Genomic DNA, 15569 nt, shown 5'->3' with positions numbered 1-15569 from the left:
CTGAGGTTTCTACACTGTTTTAGGAAGTGTTTTGGGGCTTCTGGGTGGGGGAGGAGAGCTGGGAAGGTGGGAAGGAGATGGGGGAGCTGGACAGTAAAAGGGCTCCCCTTGTGTCCTCCTGTGCAGGTTAGACTCTTGCAGGTAAAAAGACCAGTTCTCTTCCTCTCCTCTCCTGTACAAATGAGTCCCTTTGTAAAAGAAATTTCCACTTCTTAAAAGTCTCCTTTACAAAGGGGCACTTTTGTACTTTACACTTTGGCATCTCTGGGGAGGTGAAGAGCTTTCCCTGTACCTGCTGGTTCTCAGTTGCCTTTGGCTCAAAACAATACTTATGCCAAAGTGGCATCTTTTGGCTAACATTCAGTATTTTTGACTATATTTCTGAATATAACATTCATATATTCTGCCTCCCTGGGGTGATAAAGACTATCCGTATGAAGCAGTAGAGAACAAGTCACCCTGGAACCAAATACATGATCTCCCATCCTCAGGGTAACTTAAAAATTTTTATTGAAGTATGGTCCTGAGTATTCATTGGAAGGGCTGATGCTGAAGCTGAAGCTCCAATACTTTGGCCACCTGATGCGAAGAACTGACTCATAGGGGAAGACCCTAATGCTGGGAAAGATTGAGGGCAGGAGAAGGGGACTACAGAGGATGAGATGTTGGATGGCATCACCAACTCGATGGACATGAGCTTGAGCAAGCTCTGGGAGTTGGTGATGGACAGGAAAGCCTGGCATGCTGCAGTCCATGAGGTCTCAAAGAGTTGGACATAACTGAGCGACTGAACTGAACTGATAGTTGATTTACCATGTTGTGTTATTAAACAGTTGCAAGTGTATACAAGGTGATTCAGTTGCATATATATATATATGTATATATATAGTAGTTTGTAATAACCCCGAACTCCTAATTTATCCCTCCCCCACCCCTCTTCCCTTTTAGTAATCTTAAATTCATTCTCTGTGTCTGTCTTTGTTTCTGTTTTGTAAATAAGTTCATTTGTTTCACTTTTTTAGATTCCACATATAGTGATATCATATGATATTTGTCTTTCTCTGTTTGAATTATTTCACTTAGCATGGTAATCTCTAGGTCCATCCATGTTGCTGCAAATGGCATTATTTCATTCTTTTTATGGTTGAGTAATATTCCATTGTGTATATGTACCATATCTTTTTTATCCAATCCTTTGTGGATGGACATTTTAGGATGCTTTCAAGTCTTAGCTATTGTGAATAGTGTTGCTGTGAGCATTAGGGTGCATTATCTTTTTGAATTAAAGTTTCACGGTAACTTTTAAGTTACTGTTGTGAGAACGTGACTTGGAGTGTTTGGGGATGGTCGTGACTTAGTTTCCTATGCCCCACTACACCTACCTCTCCAGTGTGATTTGGAGAAAGGAATGAGGCTCCAGACCTGGAAAAGCATCAGAATCAAAGAGACATCCCTCTCTGTTGGTCCTGGGAGTTATAATGGATTTAGAGGGTGGACATAAAGTATTTCCCCACAGCCCCACTAACAGCACTGGTATTAGTACTAGTACTACTAGTACTAGGGGTCTCACGTGCTCCTCCAGGATCTTCCTACTTTCCATCAAGAGGCAGAGTCTATGTTGCCTCTCCTAGAACCAGGACTGGCTTTTATGATTATTTGGACAACAAAACACAGTAGAAGCAGACGAGGCTGGGTCATAAATCACGGTGCACCTTCGACCTGCTCTCTCTCAGGACAAGCACCTTTGGGATCACGGTTTAAGAAGCCCAGACACCCTGAAGCTGCCTGGAGCTAGGACCACGTGGAGCAAGCCCAGCCCCAGTCATCCAAGAGAGCACGTCTCCAGGGGACTCTGACTGCCACCACGTGAGATGCGCTAAACCAGGGAACTGCTGGCCGAGCCCAGCCAACCCCCAGGACTGGGAAGTGACAATAAATCACTGCTCTGATTTTCCAGCACTAGTTTCAGGTGTAACAGACATAAGCGTGGTGGAGAACTCAGGCTGGGAATCAAAAAACCAGAGTTTCAGAGCAAACAATCCTGTGTGATCTGCAGTTCAGGCCCCACCCATCTTCATCTGTTCAGGTTTCTTCATCTGTTAAATGGCTAGACTGATATATCCTAGTGGGGTTATTCTCCTTTTGCCTCATCCCTCTCAAATCTCTTTTCTGCCTTCTCCACCCTGGAGGGAGGTTAAACTCTATGGACATAGAGAAATGCTATGGACAGTTTCTCCCCAATCTGTCTGTCTTGTCTCTGGCTTTGGGTTGGGTTCAGCCAACGGAAGACATAGCCAGGAGATTCAGAGGGCAGAAGAGAGGTCAGGGTATTTATCTCGACACCTGACAGTTTTTCCATTTGTTTGTTTTGGTTGTACTATGAAGCATGTGGGATCTTGGTTCCTAAACCAGGGATGGAACCTGCACCCCCTGCAGCAGAAACACAGAGTCTTAACCACTGGACCACCAGGGAAGTCCCAGACTGTGGTTTTGACAGAGGCTGCATCCCCCTCTGGTTAAGATCCTATGGGTGGCTCCACTCCCAAGGATAGCTCTTGCCTGCTTGGGGAGACACTGCTTTCTCTCTTTGCTCCTTGTTAAAGGAAAATTATCCCGATATTTATTAAAATGGTAAAGAAGCCTTCATTCAAGACTGTTACAACAGGGGTGTTGCAACAGAGGAGAGAACCAGGGCTCAACTCAGAATATAACAAGAAACAAAGGGGATTTGTAGCTATGGAGCAGGGTGAGGGCAGCCGTGGATGGACGATTACTAAGAGGAGACATCAAGACAGGGAAATTTCTGCTAAACTGACTTAACACCCTTCTTGCTAAAGGCAGGACAGGATTATCCATCAAAGGTGGGAGAGACAAGGAACTTGACGAGATATTAGGGGGGAAGATTCTCACTAACCCATGGCAGGAGTCTTGCTGAGGCAGGCCAAAGACAGGTGGGGCCAAGGTCAAAGCAGAAGAGGCGCAGAGGAGTCTGACCAGGCCTATCGCTGCTGACCCGGGCACCTGCATGTCCCCTGCTGGTTCCCTGAGCCTCACCCACACCTCTGCATGGCATCTTCTCATTAAACTTTCAATGATACCATGTGAGCAATGGAGTCTCCCTCTCCTGCAGCCCCTGATCGCTGGTCCTACAGACCCCACAGAGCTGTTACAAGGATCAAATGAAATACTGCATGTAAAAGAGCTTTGGAAAGACTGAGAGTAAGAAAGTCATCTTCAGGATTGAGAGAAGTTCTAGTGCCATGCAAAGGACGTGGGCCCGGGCTTCAGACTCAGTCCTGGGTTCAATCCAGGCCCTGCCCCTTGTTGGCTGCATTGTTGAGGCAAATGGTTACCTTTCCCAAGCCTCAAGTTCCCATCTGATTCATCAAGGAAAGTCAGTGTCTCTCAGACAGTCTTGGAGGATTGTCTATGATGATACACCCAATTATTAAAAAACTCCCCAGCACATGGTGGGTATTAAATACATGATTAGTTCCCCACATGCTCCCTTCCACCCTATTCTCAAACTGTGTTCTCAGGCAGGTTCTACAAAGCCACTGACGGCATCTATGGCTTCCCACAGAGCATTTCAGATCCTTTCCTCGATATTCTGAGAGACAGAGCCTCCTATTTAAGGAACAATGGCTTTCCACAGGCCAGAAATTGATTGAATTGCCCAGAACAAATGTCGTTTTGCTTTTTCACTGGTGATCACGAGGCTCTGGTATAGAGCACAGATTGCATTTTGCATTATTTTCTTTTTTTGTCTTTCCATCAAAAAATCAATACATCCAGTCATTACAGAAACTATTCATCAACATGAAAGTCTATAAGTAAAAATGGCATATCCTTACCGCATGCACTTTTTCTAATGCACATTTATGATATCAGAGAAACTAGTTCATAACATTTCTCCAGCCTGAATCTTGAATCAATTGAGAAATACGAGGAAGACAATGGGACCCAATATCACTTTTGTTGGTGATAATGGTCTCAAAGAATGTGGTTTATACTTGTGGACCAGAGGGGAGAAACCACCACCTGCCACTGGCCACACTTGATCAAGCAGTCAGAACCTTGACTTTCAAGAACAGCCTGGGCCAGGGTAATCCAGTTACTGGCTCTCTGCTGGTGGGGATGCCATGAAAGGAAAGGGTGTGTGTGTGTGTGTGTGTGTGTGTGTGTGTGTGCGCGCGCGCGCGTGTGTGAGCGTGTGTGCATGCGCATGTACACGTGCCCAGAATCTCATGCCAGTCCTTAAGCCAGGTAGAGCTCACCTCCCTTCCATGTGTGGGGAAGAGGGTGAGGGAGAGAAGTCAATGAGCTGATGGCCTTCAAGTGCCTGAGAAAAAGATCTAGATAGAAGGAGACACAAAAGGAAAGGGGATGTGCATCAGAGCAGAAAAAAAAAAAAAAAAGGGTCTACAAAAACCCTCGGAAGGTGCCTTGTACTGAGAGGTGTACTGAGAGGCCAAAGCCAACCTTCAGGAGATCCGATGAAGAAGGAAATGGCAACCCTCGCCAGTATTCTTGCCTGGAGAATCCCATGAACTGAGGAGCCTGGTGAGCTACAGTCCATGGCTTCGCAAGAAGTTGTACACGACTGAGTGACTAAACAACAAGGAGATCTAAGCCCTCAGACTCAGGATGAGCAGCTGCCTAATACTGAAATAGCTCCTGGGGAAACCAGAAAGCACAAACGCTCCAGCACAGCCCCAAACGCTGGGGTGCACCGATGGTCCTCCTTGGTCTCACCTGATCATCAAAGGCTTCTCAGTGTGATGGAGCTCTTATGTGTGCAACTTTCTGGAAGGAGCGTAAATATCTAATAAGAAAGAAAAAAAAGTGAAAATCGGAAATGGAGTAGCTGCCCCCGGAATAGTGCCATAGGGATTAAACGAGCACCGGCTGTGTCACAGGGCGCTAGTACAAACTTTTCACCCAGAAGGCGGGTATTATTAGAGGTACTGTTCGGATGAGAACGCTGAGGCTCCAAAAGGTGGCCTCCTGCCCATCCTCACGCAGCGCAGCGGTGGCGGCGCTGACTCGGACCTTGGGGAGGGCTCTTTTAGTCCGTGGGGGTGTGGCAGCGGGGCCTGCCGACCACAGCCTGCGGGAGCCGCTCTAGGCCTCGCGTCCTCCCTCCACCTCCTCCGCAGCGCGCCTTCGCGCTGGCCCCCGCCAGCCGGCCAGCCAGCAGGGGTGGGTGGAGGAGCGCACGCCGCGCCGCGTCCTTATCAACCGGCAGGGCGGCGTGGTGCGGGGCCACCCGGTCAGGGGAGGCGCAGTCCCGGGCCCGCCGCGGGTGGGGCCATGGCTCCCATGGGCGCGGCGGCCAGCCGGGGTCCGAGAGGCGGCAGGGAGCGCTGAGTGCTGAGCGGCGGCGCGCGCGGGCAGGCGGCCGTCGGGGCGCCAGGGGAGCGCACGCAGCACCATGCGCCCCCGCCTGCCGCCACTGCCCGGGCTGCTGCTGCTAGCCTGCGCCGTGCGCGCGGTGAGTACGCGCCCTTCCGCGGGTCCCTCTAGGGGTGAGGGGTGGAGGGGCCCCACCAGATCTCCTGCTGGGCGGCGGGAGGCGTTTCTCCCCATCCTTTCCCCGCAACTATGATTTTTGTCTGCTCCTCTCAGGGGGGTCCTCTCCTCCGAAATAAAATCTGTATGTGCCCGGGCGCAGGCAGCGCTGAGATAACTTACCTTGCCCTTCACCCCACCCGGGCGCTCCTGGGCGGAAATTCGGAAGCCGCCCCGGCCGTGCCTTTTGTGTGCGGGCACTTTGCCTGCAGTATTTCCTTGAAACCTCATCATCGACTTTCGAAGTTGCTATTTTCACCCTCACTTTGCGGACAAGGAAAGCGAGACTTGGAAAGACGCCCCCCCCCAAAAAAAAAAAAAAACAAACAACTTGCCCCGAGAAAAGACAGCTGGAACCCAGTCTGTCTGCCCCAGAGCCTTGCCATTTGCACGGACAGCGGCTGCGGACGGGGAGACTTGAAAGCTTGGCCGTAACTGCCGGAGCTGTAACGCCAGCGTTTGCCGCTTCCTCCTTGGTCTTGTGGGTTTGGCTCCGCAGTGTCGATGGGTCTGGGGACTTCTGGGAGCAGCTGGTCTCCCCAAACCAGGTCCAGGGAGGAACTGACAGAGAAAAGGGAAGGCAGCAGAGTGAGTGGCTTATGTTGCTTTCTCACAAACTCCAGGAGTCCTGGCCTCTGCCTGTGGGGTTTGTGAAAGAGGGTGGCTGCGGCCAGTGGGGAAGAAGGAGCGGTGAGGAAGGGGCGCACAGATTCCAGAACTTCCCCTTTCCACCAGCATTCCAAACAGGCCCCCCACCGCCTCAGTCCCAAGAAACTCCCCAGGGAAAGCACTTAGGAACTCAATTCCGAGCCTGAAATCTCTGTCCTGGGCAAACCCTTCCTGCAAACACATCAGTGGCCCTCCTGTGGTCCTCTCCTGGTTGGCTATAAGAAAGACCTGCTTCTGGAGCTGGTGGGAGTGTTGACACGCAGGAGGCATAGCTCCTGTGGTGTCCAGAGTGGGGTTTTCGGCTCTCCTGTGCAGCTCCCTTGTGTTAATAACTTGGAGCCTCCTGTCCTCAGCGCTGCAGTTGGAAGGTGCTAGGACAACAGCACCTGCTTGCAAGTCTGAGCTCCCACTTTGGGGAAACGCCGTCTGAGACATGGGGACAGTTCAAAGCCAAATTCAGCCTCTGAGTGTGTTATTTGGTGCCCAGAGCTGGGAGGCAGCCCTTTTGGTGACCTCACCCCACCTCCCGCCCACCGCCAGCCTCCTTTTTAAGTATCTGCAGTAACACTGCGGTTGTCAGAAGAAATCAACAAGTGGCTGGGTCTTCAGGACTAAGGTTCAATGTACATTTTAATCTCCAGCGTCATTTTAGGAATAAGCCCAGGGGAAAATGAGATCCCTTGGTTTAGGTCTTCCGTGTGCCTTGGAAGGATGCTTTATTATGCCTTGGTCCACTTTCCTCTTTTTACAGGGGAGCAAACTGATACCCACAGAGAGCAGGGACCTGCTCCTTATCAGTAAGTTTGTGGCAGCTCTGGGAATGGAGCCCAGATCTCGCCTTTCTCAACAGCCCAGGGCTGTGTCTGGGTTGTCGCTTGTCTTTGCTCACATCTTCCTCTACTCACGCACCACTTTATGTTCCTGCCAGGTGGTTTCCTGTGTGTAAGTCTTGGCTCTCTGGTGGTTTTATGGGCTTATCCAGATCTGAGGTTCACACTTCTTGGCAGAGAACTCCGTCAACAAATAGGGGTGGAATTGCCCGGCTTTGGTTGGAGGATTTCCCAGCCTGTGGAACCCTGCTTTTTTCCTGTTTGAGTGGTCAGACATTTAATTTTGAAACTGAAGGACATTCAAACAATTCCTTATCATTTCATGCTTCGTCTTGGGGGAAATCATAGGCATCTTCCCAGTTGGTGGTGGTGGGGGATCACTAAGGCCAAATTGCTTATTAGTACTCCCCCCAACTCCCCACCTTTTCACACAGAGATGTAGGGAGGGTCCCTTGCAAGTGGACTGAAAAGTGCTGGTGGCTGGTGGGGCAGTTTTTTGAGACTCCCATAAGAAACTCTGGCTTCACCTCCCCTTACTGTCCTCACCCATGTCTCTCATGAGAATTTTTACCTAGAACAGTATTGTCATTATTTACCAGCACACCTGTCCTTCCCGTCCTCCCCAATACGTTCACTTAGAGCTTGAACCTTGAGACTCAGTCGCACTCATCCTTTATCCTTAGAACCTGTCATATCAGAAGAAAGTCAATGACTGTGTGTGGGCTGAATGAATGAATGAAGTGATGGTGCTATCCATAGTGGCTGCCCTCATGTGGGGCACTTTCATGTAACAACAGGTAGTGAAGAATGACATCTTACGAGCAATCATTGCTTACAAAATTGTACATAAATCTGCCAGGCAAAGGTGCAGTCTCTCAGGGGAGGGCTTTTAAATCCAGGGCATCTTGCCAACTGCCCACCTGAGAACCTGAGTGTGTTAAGTGGGGTACAAGGGGCTACTTTTTCCTTCAAGCAGGGTTTCTTAACTTTGACACTGTAATTCTGGATATTAAATCTGAGCTTTCCACATGGGATGCTGGGACAAGAGCTATGCCCTCCCCTGGCATGGGAGGGAATGAGAGGGTGGAGATAGTGGTTAGAGAGAGGGGAGCAGGGGGTGCGGGTGCCCTGTACATTGTGTGCTGTCCAGCAACATCCCTGTACTCTGCCTACCAGAAGCTAGTATCTTCTCTCCGAGTTGTGCCAACAGAAATTGTCTCCAGACATTGCCAACTGTCCTCTGGGAGCAGGCAGGGCAAAACTGCCCTGGTTGAGAACTCCTGCCTTAAAAGTTATTATGTCTCAGGGGAAATGTGTGAACAAGATTCGCGATAGGTGTCACTGGATGTTGGATTCAGGGTAGTGGGGTTGGTGACAGGGAATCTGAGCTGGAGACAGAAGCAGGTGTACCAGTGAAAACCCATCTCCGGATGAGAAGACCTCTATAGGGCATGGGTTCCTTTGGCTTCTCCACCCTCCCTTCCCACTCCCCCGTGTCCCTCTTCATTTCTTCTCTGTTGATGGCTCAGAAACACAAAAACTCTAAGGTGGGGTCTGGCATGTGGTGGTCCCCACCCCTTTCTGGACTGCATCTGGACCCAGAGGTTGACAAGCTGGGTGAGCAGAATTTTAAGAAGGCCTGCAAGGTCACCAGAGGATCTGACTACTGATGCCTCTTAGAGAAAAGTCACTGGGAGCTTTGTATCCCTGAACAATATTCCGAGGTAGTATTGTGGATTTCTTTTTGAGTTTTTGTTCTTCCTAAAAGTCATGTGACTGATGACCATGATGATGATGATGGTGAAGGCTTCCCTCAGTGCCTACTTCACACCAGATACTCTGCTAAGCTGTGCCTGGCACTACTTGACTTCTCTCACCAAGAGTCATCATCCTCACTGTGCATGTGAAGAAACTGAGATGTAGAAACAGGTGAAACCAATGGTCAAGTCACCCAGCTGACATGATGGTGTAAGGACTCAAAGCCAGCTGTGCTTAGCCAGCACATGCATCTGCTTCCAAAGAGAGGCCGCTCTGGTTTTTGGCTTCCAAGGCACTGTCATGAAATCTTTCTCAAACCACAAAATGACAATAACTACAGTTTAATCTAATCACTTTATAAAAGGCAAATCAAATATAGAATTACACACAGCATTTTATTGAGGGTTGCCAGACATGAGGTTGGGGCCACAAATTCAAAAAAACAGGAGAGATGCTTCCCACACTGTTTAGGGGAGCCCTTTAGACTTTGGCACCCCCTTTAGGAGTTGCTACAGAGCTCCCCTCCTGTCCTGTCCCCCAAATCCCCTCCCTTGACACTGGAGGGCACAGGTCTCTTCCTGGCACCTCTTGTTGAAAGCCCAGATTCCACAACCAGGATTAGAGCTCTGCCCCCAGAGTGGCCTCTGGTTTGGCCCCTGCATCCCTGACCTTAGCCAGCTGAGGTCACCACTGACCTTTGCTCAGGCTCTGAAAAAACCTGCAGCCCCAGATAAGACCCACAACACTCAGATTCTATCTACTTGCTTACATACAGAGTATATAAGTATTCATGAGGATATGAGAAAGCAGGGATCTCTTGGGGCCCACCCAGCTTCAATATTCCATGTCTGAAAGAGTCCAAGGGGTGTCTGGGGAAGGGACCTCCCTGATGGGTCATCTCCTGGTGGTTGTGCTGCCAGGATTCCTGAGTTTTCCAGACTTCTCCAGAATCACTGCATGCCCCACATCACTTCCCTCTCTCTCGGCTCCCCAAGGCTCCCCTTGGTGTCTTCAGAGATTTCTGACCTTACTACCTCCTTTCATTTTCAATAGATGGGTGTACCTCCCATATCCTGAGAGTCAGAGAATGAACTTCCTCTGAGCAGCATCTTGCCCTCACAGATGAATCTAAGTTGGACCCTCCTGTTCCTGTCCTCCTGCACCCAATGTCATGCCATGCCAGAGCAGCACAGACTGAGGGGCTTGAACAGTGGAAATTTATCTTCTCGTAGGCCTGGAGGCTGGATATCCCAGATCATGGTTGGATTCTGGGAAGACCTCCCTCCCTGGCTTGTAGTTGGCTGCCTGGTCCTCATGTAACCTTTCCTCTGACTTCTGAGAGAGTGAGTTCACTGATATCTCTTGTAAGGATGTTAATCCTATCAGATTTGGGCCCCCTATGACCTTATTTGACCTTAATGAACTCCTCTGGGTCCTGTCTCCTAGCAGAGCCGCACCTGGGGTTAGGGAGTCAATACATTCTTTGAGGGACACAGACATTCAGCCTGCATCACACCTGAATGGAATAGAGGCTTTGCTCCAGCCCCATGCTCCTGACCTCCTCCCCACACCATGCTAAGTGACTTTCGTCCTGAGATGACACAGAGGTAGCCTTCATCCTGCTCCTCTTGACTGGATTTTCCATCAGCTAGTCAACCTGCCCAAGCCCATCCAGCCAAGTGGCAAAGGAACTTTACAGCTCTGGCCATGGTTCCTCCGCTACCGCTCATGGCCAGCATTTTGGAAGATGCATCTATGATCCCTGCCTCCACCTGTCCGTTCCTCAGCCTGCAGCACCCTGGCTCTCACCCGTTCCCTACTCGCATCAGTCTCACCAGGCCCTGCATTATCCCACTTTCCCTAAACAGGGCGTGGTCTGTGTCCCACCCAAGGGGAACACATGGTTGATGAGAGTTTGGACACTATGACTAATGACATCAAGGCAGCGAGCACACTCCCTGACTGTTCTGGGCAAGATGGGCAGGGCACCCATGGGACTCCAGCCTCTTAGAGACATTTGGTGCTGGGACACTCTGTCCCTCCCCCTCTTCCTCACCTTGGTGCCTGCCTTTCACAGGCTTGTGGTTCCCACTGTGCCTCAAATGAGGTTTTCCCTCTTTCGAGGTTTCCCCGTGTCACACGGTTCCTTCCTCTTGTGTGATCCCTCCTCCTGCATGGTCCCTCCTTTTGCTCATCTTCCCAGCCTGTGAGGGTCACTGTCTCAGGCACTGTCTCTGGCCCTTGCTCTCCTTATGCTTGCTGCTCTCTCTTACTATGTGTTTCCTTGCCCATCTTAAGGTGATGTAAATCCAACCTTAACCATGCTTATCTCACTTCAGCTGCTGCCGAACTCATATCTCTTGTCCTTGTTTTCCCTGTTGTTGGAGTTACTGAGGTACCCAAAGCAGACACATAGGAACGATGCTGGCCCCTGTCCTCAGCTGGCCCTCAGCCCCTGCTGGCCCCTGTCACATCTGTGCACATGCCCTCTGCTATGGGGGTGACTTCTCGCCTACGCGGTGCAGTGCCTCCCAGGGGTTTCCTGCCACTGCTTGTGGTCCATGGTGGCCTGCCCACTACCTTCCCGCATGCTCCCGCCACAGGTGCCTCTGGACCCCTTGGAGCCTGTGAGCTACGGCAATAAGATCTGTGTCTGCTCACCTTCGATTGCAGAGCATCCTAGGGACCCAGTAAGTGTTAGATGACATTTTGGGTTTGGAACTGGTTGTAGGATCGAGTTCCCTCTTTATTTGTCACTGTATAAACTAGACTAATATCTCTCTTTTTTCCCCTGTGAAACTATTCCTTTCCAGTCTCAGGTTGTCAGTTGATGAGCAAAGTGTGTTGAGTTTCTTCCCATCCTTTGGAATTCAGTAGTTTTTCATTGGAGAAGGTAATGGCAACCCACTCCAGTACTCTTGCCTGGAAAATCCTGTGGATGGAGGAGTCTGGTAGGCTGCAGTCCATGGGGTCGCTAAGAGTTGGACATGACTGAGCGACTTCACTTTCACTTTTCACTTTCATGTATTGGGGAAGGAAATGGTAACCCAGCCCAGTGTTCTTGCCTGGAGAATCCCAGGGATGGGGGAGCCTGGTGGGCTGCTGTCTACAGGGTTGCACAAAGTTGGCCACGACTGAAGCAACTTAGCAGCAGCAGCAGGTGAATAAAAGCTTTTTCACTCCTGAAAAGATTCAAAAGTTGACCTCCTTATTTGTGCTTTCTCAGGAAGTTACTGTAGAATGTGCTTCTGAAGAACAAGGAAGCAAAGCCAAGAAAAAGACAGAGAATATAGGAAATGGAACTGTGCCTGGGGGAGCCGGGGAGAGGCCCCCTAAAAGAACAGCCAGGTGCCAGGCCCCATTGGCAGAGGTCTGTGGGAGAGAGGGCTCCAGGGACTGAAAGAATAGACCTCTTGATAAATGTCTATCAAGGCTGTTGGAGCATTGGATAAATTAATCCTATCTACCTAGATAAACTGATCAAATGAAAACGCAAAGTCAATTGTTGACCACAGGAAAAACAAAATGTACAAGAAGAGACATAATCGTTTTACGTGGCTAGACTCAGCAGTGAACAATATTTCATAGTCAAAGTAAGTCATTATAAATACAGACCATTCATTTAACTAACAATTAAGAGAAGGCTATGTCAATATATTATATGGGGGGAGGGAAGTATATGTAGGGAGGTTTAAAAACATCTAAATCTTTCTCTTCCATAATAGAGTTTTGGATAATGTCTCAAACTGATAAACCAAGAAATAACAATATGAGATAATTCTGAAATACAGAGATAAAATGAAAATATACATCTAAAGAAAAGTAAAGTGGTTTTCTCTGGAGAGCAGGAAAAGGTTAGGCAAGGGAACTGCTGTTTTTTGCTATAAGCACTTTAGTACTAGGACAAGTAAAAGAAAAAAAAGTGCCTATCCAAACTTGATTTTTAAAAACTATTAAAAGGGACCTTTTCAAGACTAATAGCTCTTGCTTTGAGGAGTATTTTATATAACTTTTAGCAATACTTTCACCATCACTTGTTTCTCCTGTGAATTTAGAGGAAAATTTTAAAGGGGTGCGCTATACAGCATAGTCTGTTTTTGTCTTAAAAATATTTTTTTGGCTGTGCTGTCCAGCTTGTTCAATCTCTGACTAGGGATTGAACCTGCCCATGCCCTCGGCAGTGAAAACACAGAGTCCTAAGCACTGGATTGCCAGGAAATTCCCAATATTTTGAAATTTATTGATTATATAGAAACATGCACAAGCGTACATACATTTGAGCTCTAAATATCAGCCTCTTCTTTCCTCTAGGAAAACCTAGATGATACGGGAGCTTTTTTCCCCTTCATTCTCCCTCTGAGGCATCTAACAAACTGTTGCTCCATGAACACAATCTTCCCAGCCACTCCCAGCTACGCTGATGGCCCCACTCTGTCACTGAGGCCACTGTCTGCAGGCTGAAGACTCATCCACAGACTCAGCCCTTTCAAAAGAATACTGTTGCTGTCATACAAACAGTGGATGCATACGTTTCTGCAATTGACATGCCACCACACAAAACAATCTTGCTTTATTCAGTTTTAATGAAAGGATTAAGGGTAAACGAACTGTGGAATGATCTACTTCACACCCACTAAGATAGATATTGGAGCTTGCCAGGTTACGCTACTGGTAAAGAACCTGCCTGCCAATGCAGGAGGCGGAGAAGACACAGGCTTGATCCCCGGGATGGTAAGATCCCCCGGAGGAGGAAAAGGTAACCCACTCCAGTATTCTTGCCTGGAAAATCCCATGGACTGAGGAGCTTGGCAGGCTACAGTCCATAGGGTCACAGAGAGTCAGACATGACTAAAATGACTTAGCACAGCACAATAGATATTATTAAAACAGAAGAATAAGGATTGAGGATGAGGATATAGAGAAACTAGAACTCTGTGCGTTGTTGGCAGGAAGGTAAAATGGTACAGCTCATGTGGAAAATGGTGTGGTGGTCCCTTAAAAAAGTAATCAGAATTACCAAATGATCCAGCCATTTCGCTCCTGGATATGTGCGTGCTGCTGCTGCTGCTGCTGCTAAGTCACTTCAGTCATGTCCGACTCTGTGCGACCCCAGAGACAGCAGCCCACCAGGCTCCCCCGTCCCTGGGATTCTCCAGACAAGACCACTGGAGTGGGTTGCCATTTCGCTTCTGGATATGTACCTAGAAGAACTGACAGCAGGGACTCGAAGAGATGCTTGTACACCTCTGCTCTTGGCTGCATTATTCACAATAGCCAAGAGGTGGAAACACCCAAGTGATGAGTAGATGAACCAAGTGTGGTCTGTCCATAGAGTGGAATAGTATTCATCCATATAAAGGAATGCAATTCCAATAGATGCTACAAGATGGATGTGAAATGAGATACAGAAGAGCAAATATTGTATGATGCCACTTACATGAACAGACATATTCACAGAGTCAGAAAGTAGAATAGAGGTTGCTGTTTAATTGGTACAGAGTTTCTGTTGGGCTGTAGAAGTCCTGGAAATGGATAGGAGTGATCACTGTACAACTTTTCATTTAATTCCACTGAATTACACACTTCAACATGATTGCAATGGCAAATGGTATGTATATTTTGCTACAACTTAAGAAATTTAGAATTAAAAGAAGCTAAACTATCCTCTAATGTTTATTTTTCCATTGTTGTTGTTTAGTTGCTAAGTCCATCTGACTCTTTGTGACCCCGTGGACTGCAGCATGCCAGGCTTCCCTGTCCTTCACTATCTCCTGGAGTTTGCTCAAGCTTATATCCATTGAGTCAATGATGCTATTCAACCATCTCATCTTCTGTCACCCTCTTCTCCTCCTTCCCTCAGTCTTTCACAGCCTCAGGATCTTTTCCAGTGAGTCGGCTCTTCCAATCAGATGGCCAAAGCATTGGAGCTTCATCTTCAGTCCTTCTGATGAATATTCAGGGTTGATTTCCTTTAGAGTTGACTGGTTTGATCTCTTTGCTGTCCAAGGGACTCTCAAGAATCTTCTCCAGCACCACAATTTGAGGCACCAGCCTTTGGCACTCAGCATTCTTTATGGTCCAATTCTCACATCTCACATCTAGTCAAAAACCATAGCTTTGACTAGACAGACCTTTGTTGGCAAAGTGATGTCTCTGCTTTTTAATATACTGTCTAGGTTTGCCATAGCTTTCCTTTTAGGGGCAAGCATCTTTTAACTTCATGGCTGCAGTTACCTTCTACAAAGATTTTGGAGCCCAAGAAAAAAGCAAAATCTGTCACCGCTTCTGCTTTTTTCCCATCTATTTGCCATGAAGTGATGGAACTGTATGCCATAATCTTAGTTGTTTGAATGTTAAGTTTTAAGCCAGTGTTTTCACTCTCCTCTTTCACCCTCATCAAGAAGCTCGTTAGTTCCTCTTCACTTTCTGTTATTAGAGTGGTATCATCTGCTTATCTGAGATTGTTGATATTTCTCCCTGCAGTCTTGATTCCAGCTTGTGATTCATTCAGCCCAGCATTGTGAGTGATATACTCTGCATAGAAGTTAAAAATAAGCAGGGTGACAATATACAGCCTTGATGTACTCCTTTCCCAATTTGGAACCAGTCTGTTGTTCCCAAATGTCCAGTTGTAACAGTTGCTTCTTGACCTGCATATAGGTTTCTCAGGAAACAGGTAAGGTGGTCTGGTATTCCCATCTCTAAGAATTTTCCAGTTTGTTGTGATCCACACAGTCAAAG

At 48.2% G+C, this 15569-nt stretch overlaps 1 protein-coding gene across 2 annotated transcripts in view; it reads left to right on the top strand.

Moving 5' to 3' along the window:
• Positions 1-5069: 5069 nt before the first annotated feature.
• SCTR (secretin receptor) overlaps positions 5070-15569 on the top strand; it is a 73494-nt gene continuing 62994 nt past the window's right edge. Inside the window, exon 1 of one of the 2 annotated variants that reach the window (XM_069574441.1) lies at positions 5070-5494. In XM_069574441.1, the coding sequence (XP_069430542.1) occupies positions 5435-5494 (60 nt within the window). In that variant the 5' untranslated portion in view covers positions 5070-5434. The remainder of the gene's footprint in view (positions 5495-15569) is intronic. The other variant, XM_069574442.1, reaches the window with a different exon arrangement.

The sequence above is a fragment of the Ovis canadensis genome, chromosome 2 (genome assembly GCF_042477335.2).
Source record: "Ovis canadensis isolate MfBH-ARS-UI-01 breed Bighorn chromosome 2, ARS-UI_OviCan_v2, whole genome shotgun sequence".
Lineage (NCBI taxonomy): Eukaryota > Metazoa > Chordata > Mammalia > Artiodactyla > Bovidae > Ovis > Ovis canadensis.
The sequence above is the reverse complement of the archived record's forward strand: the minus strand, read 5'-3'. Positions and strand labels throughout refer to the sequence as shown.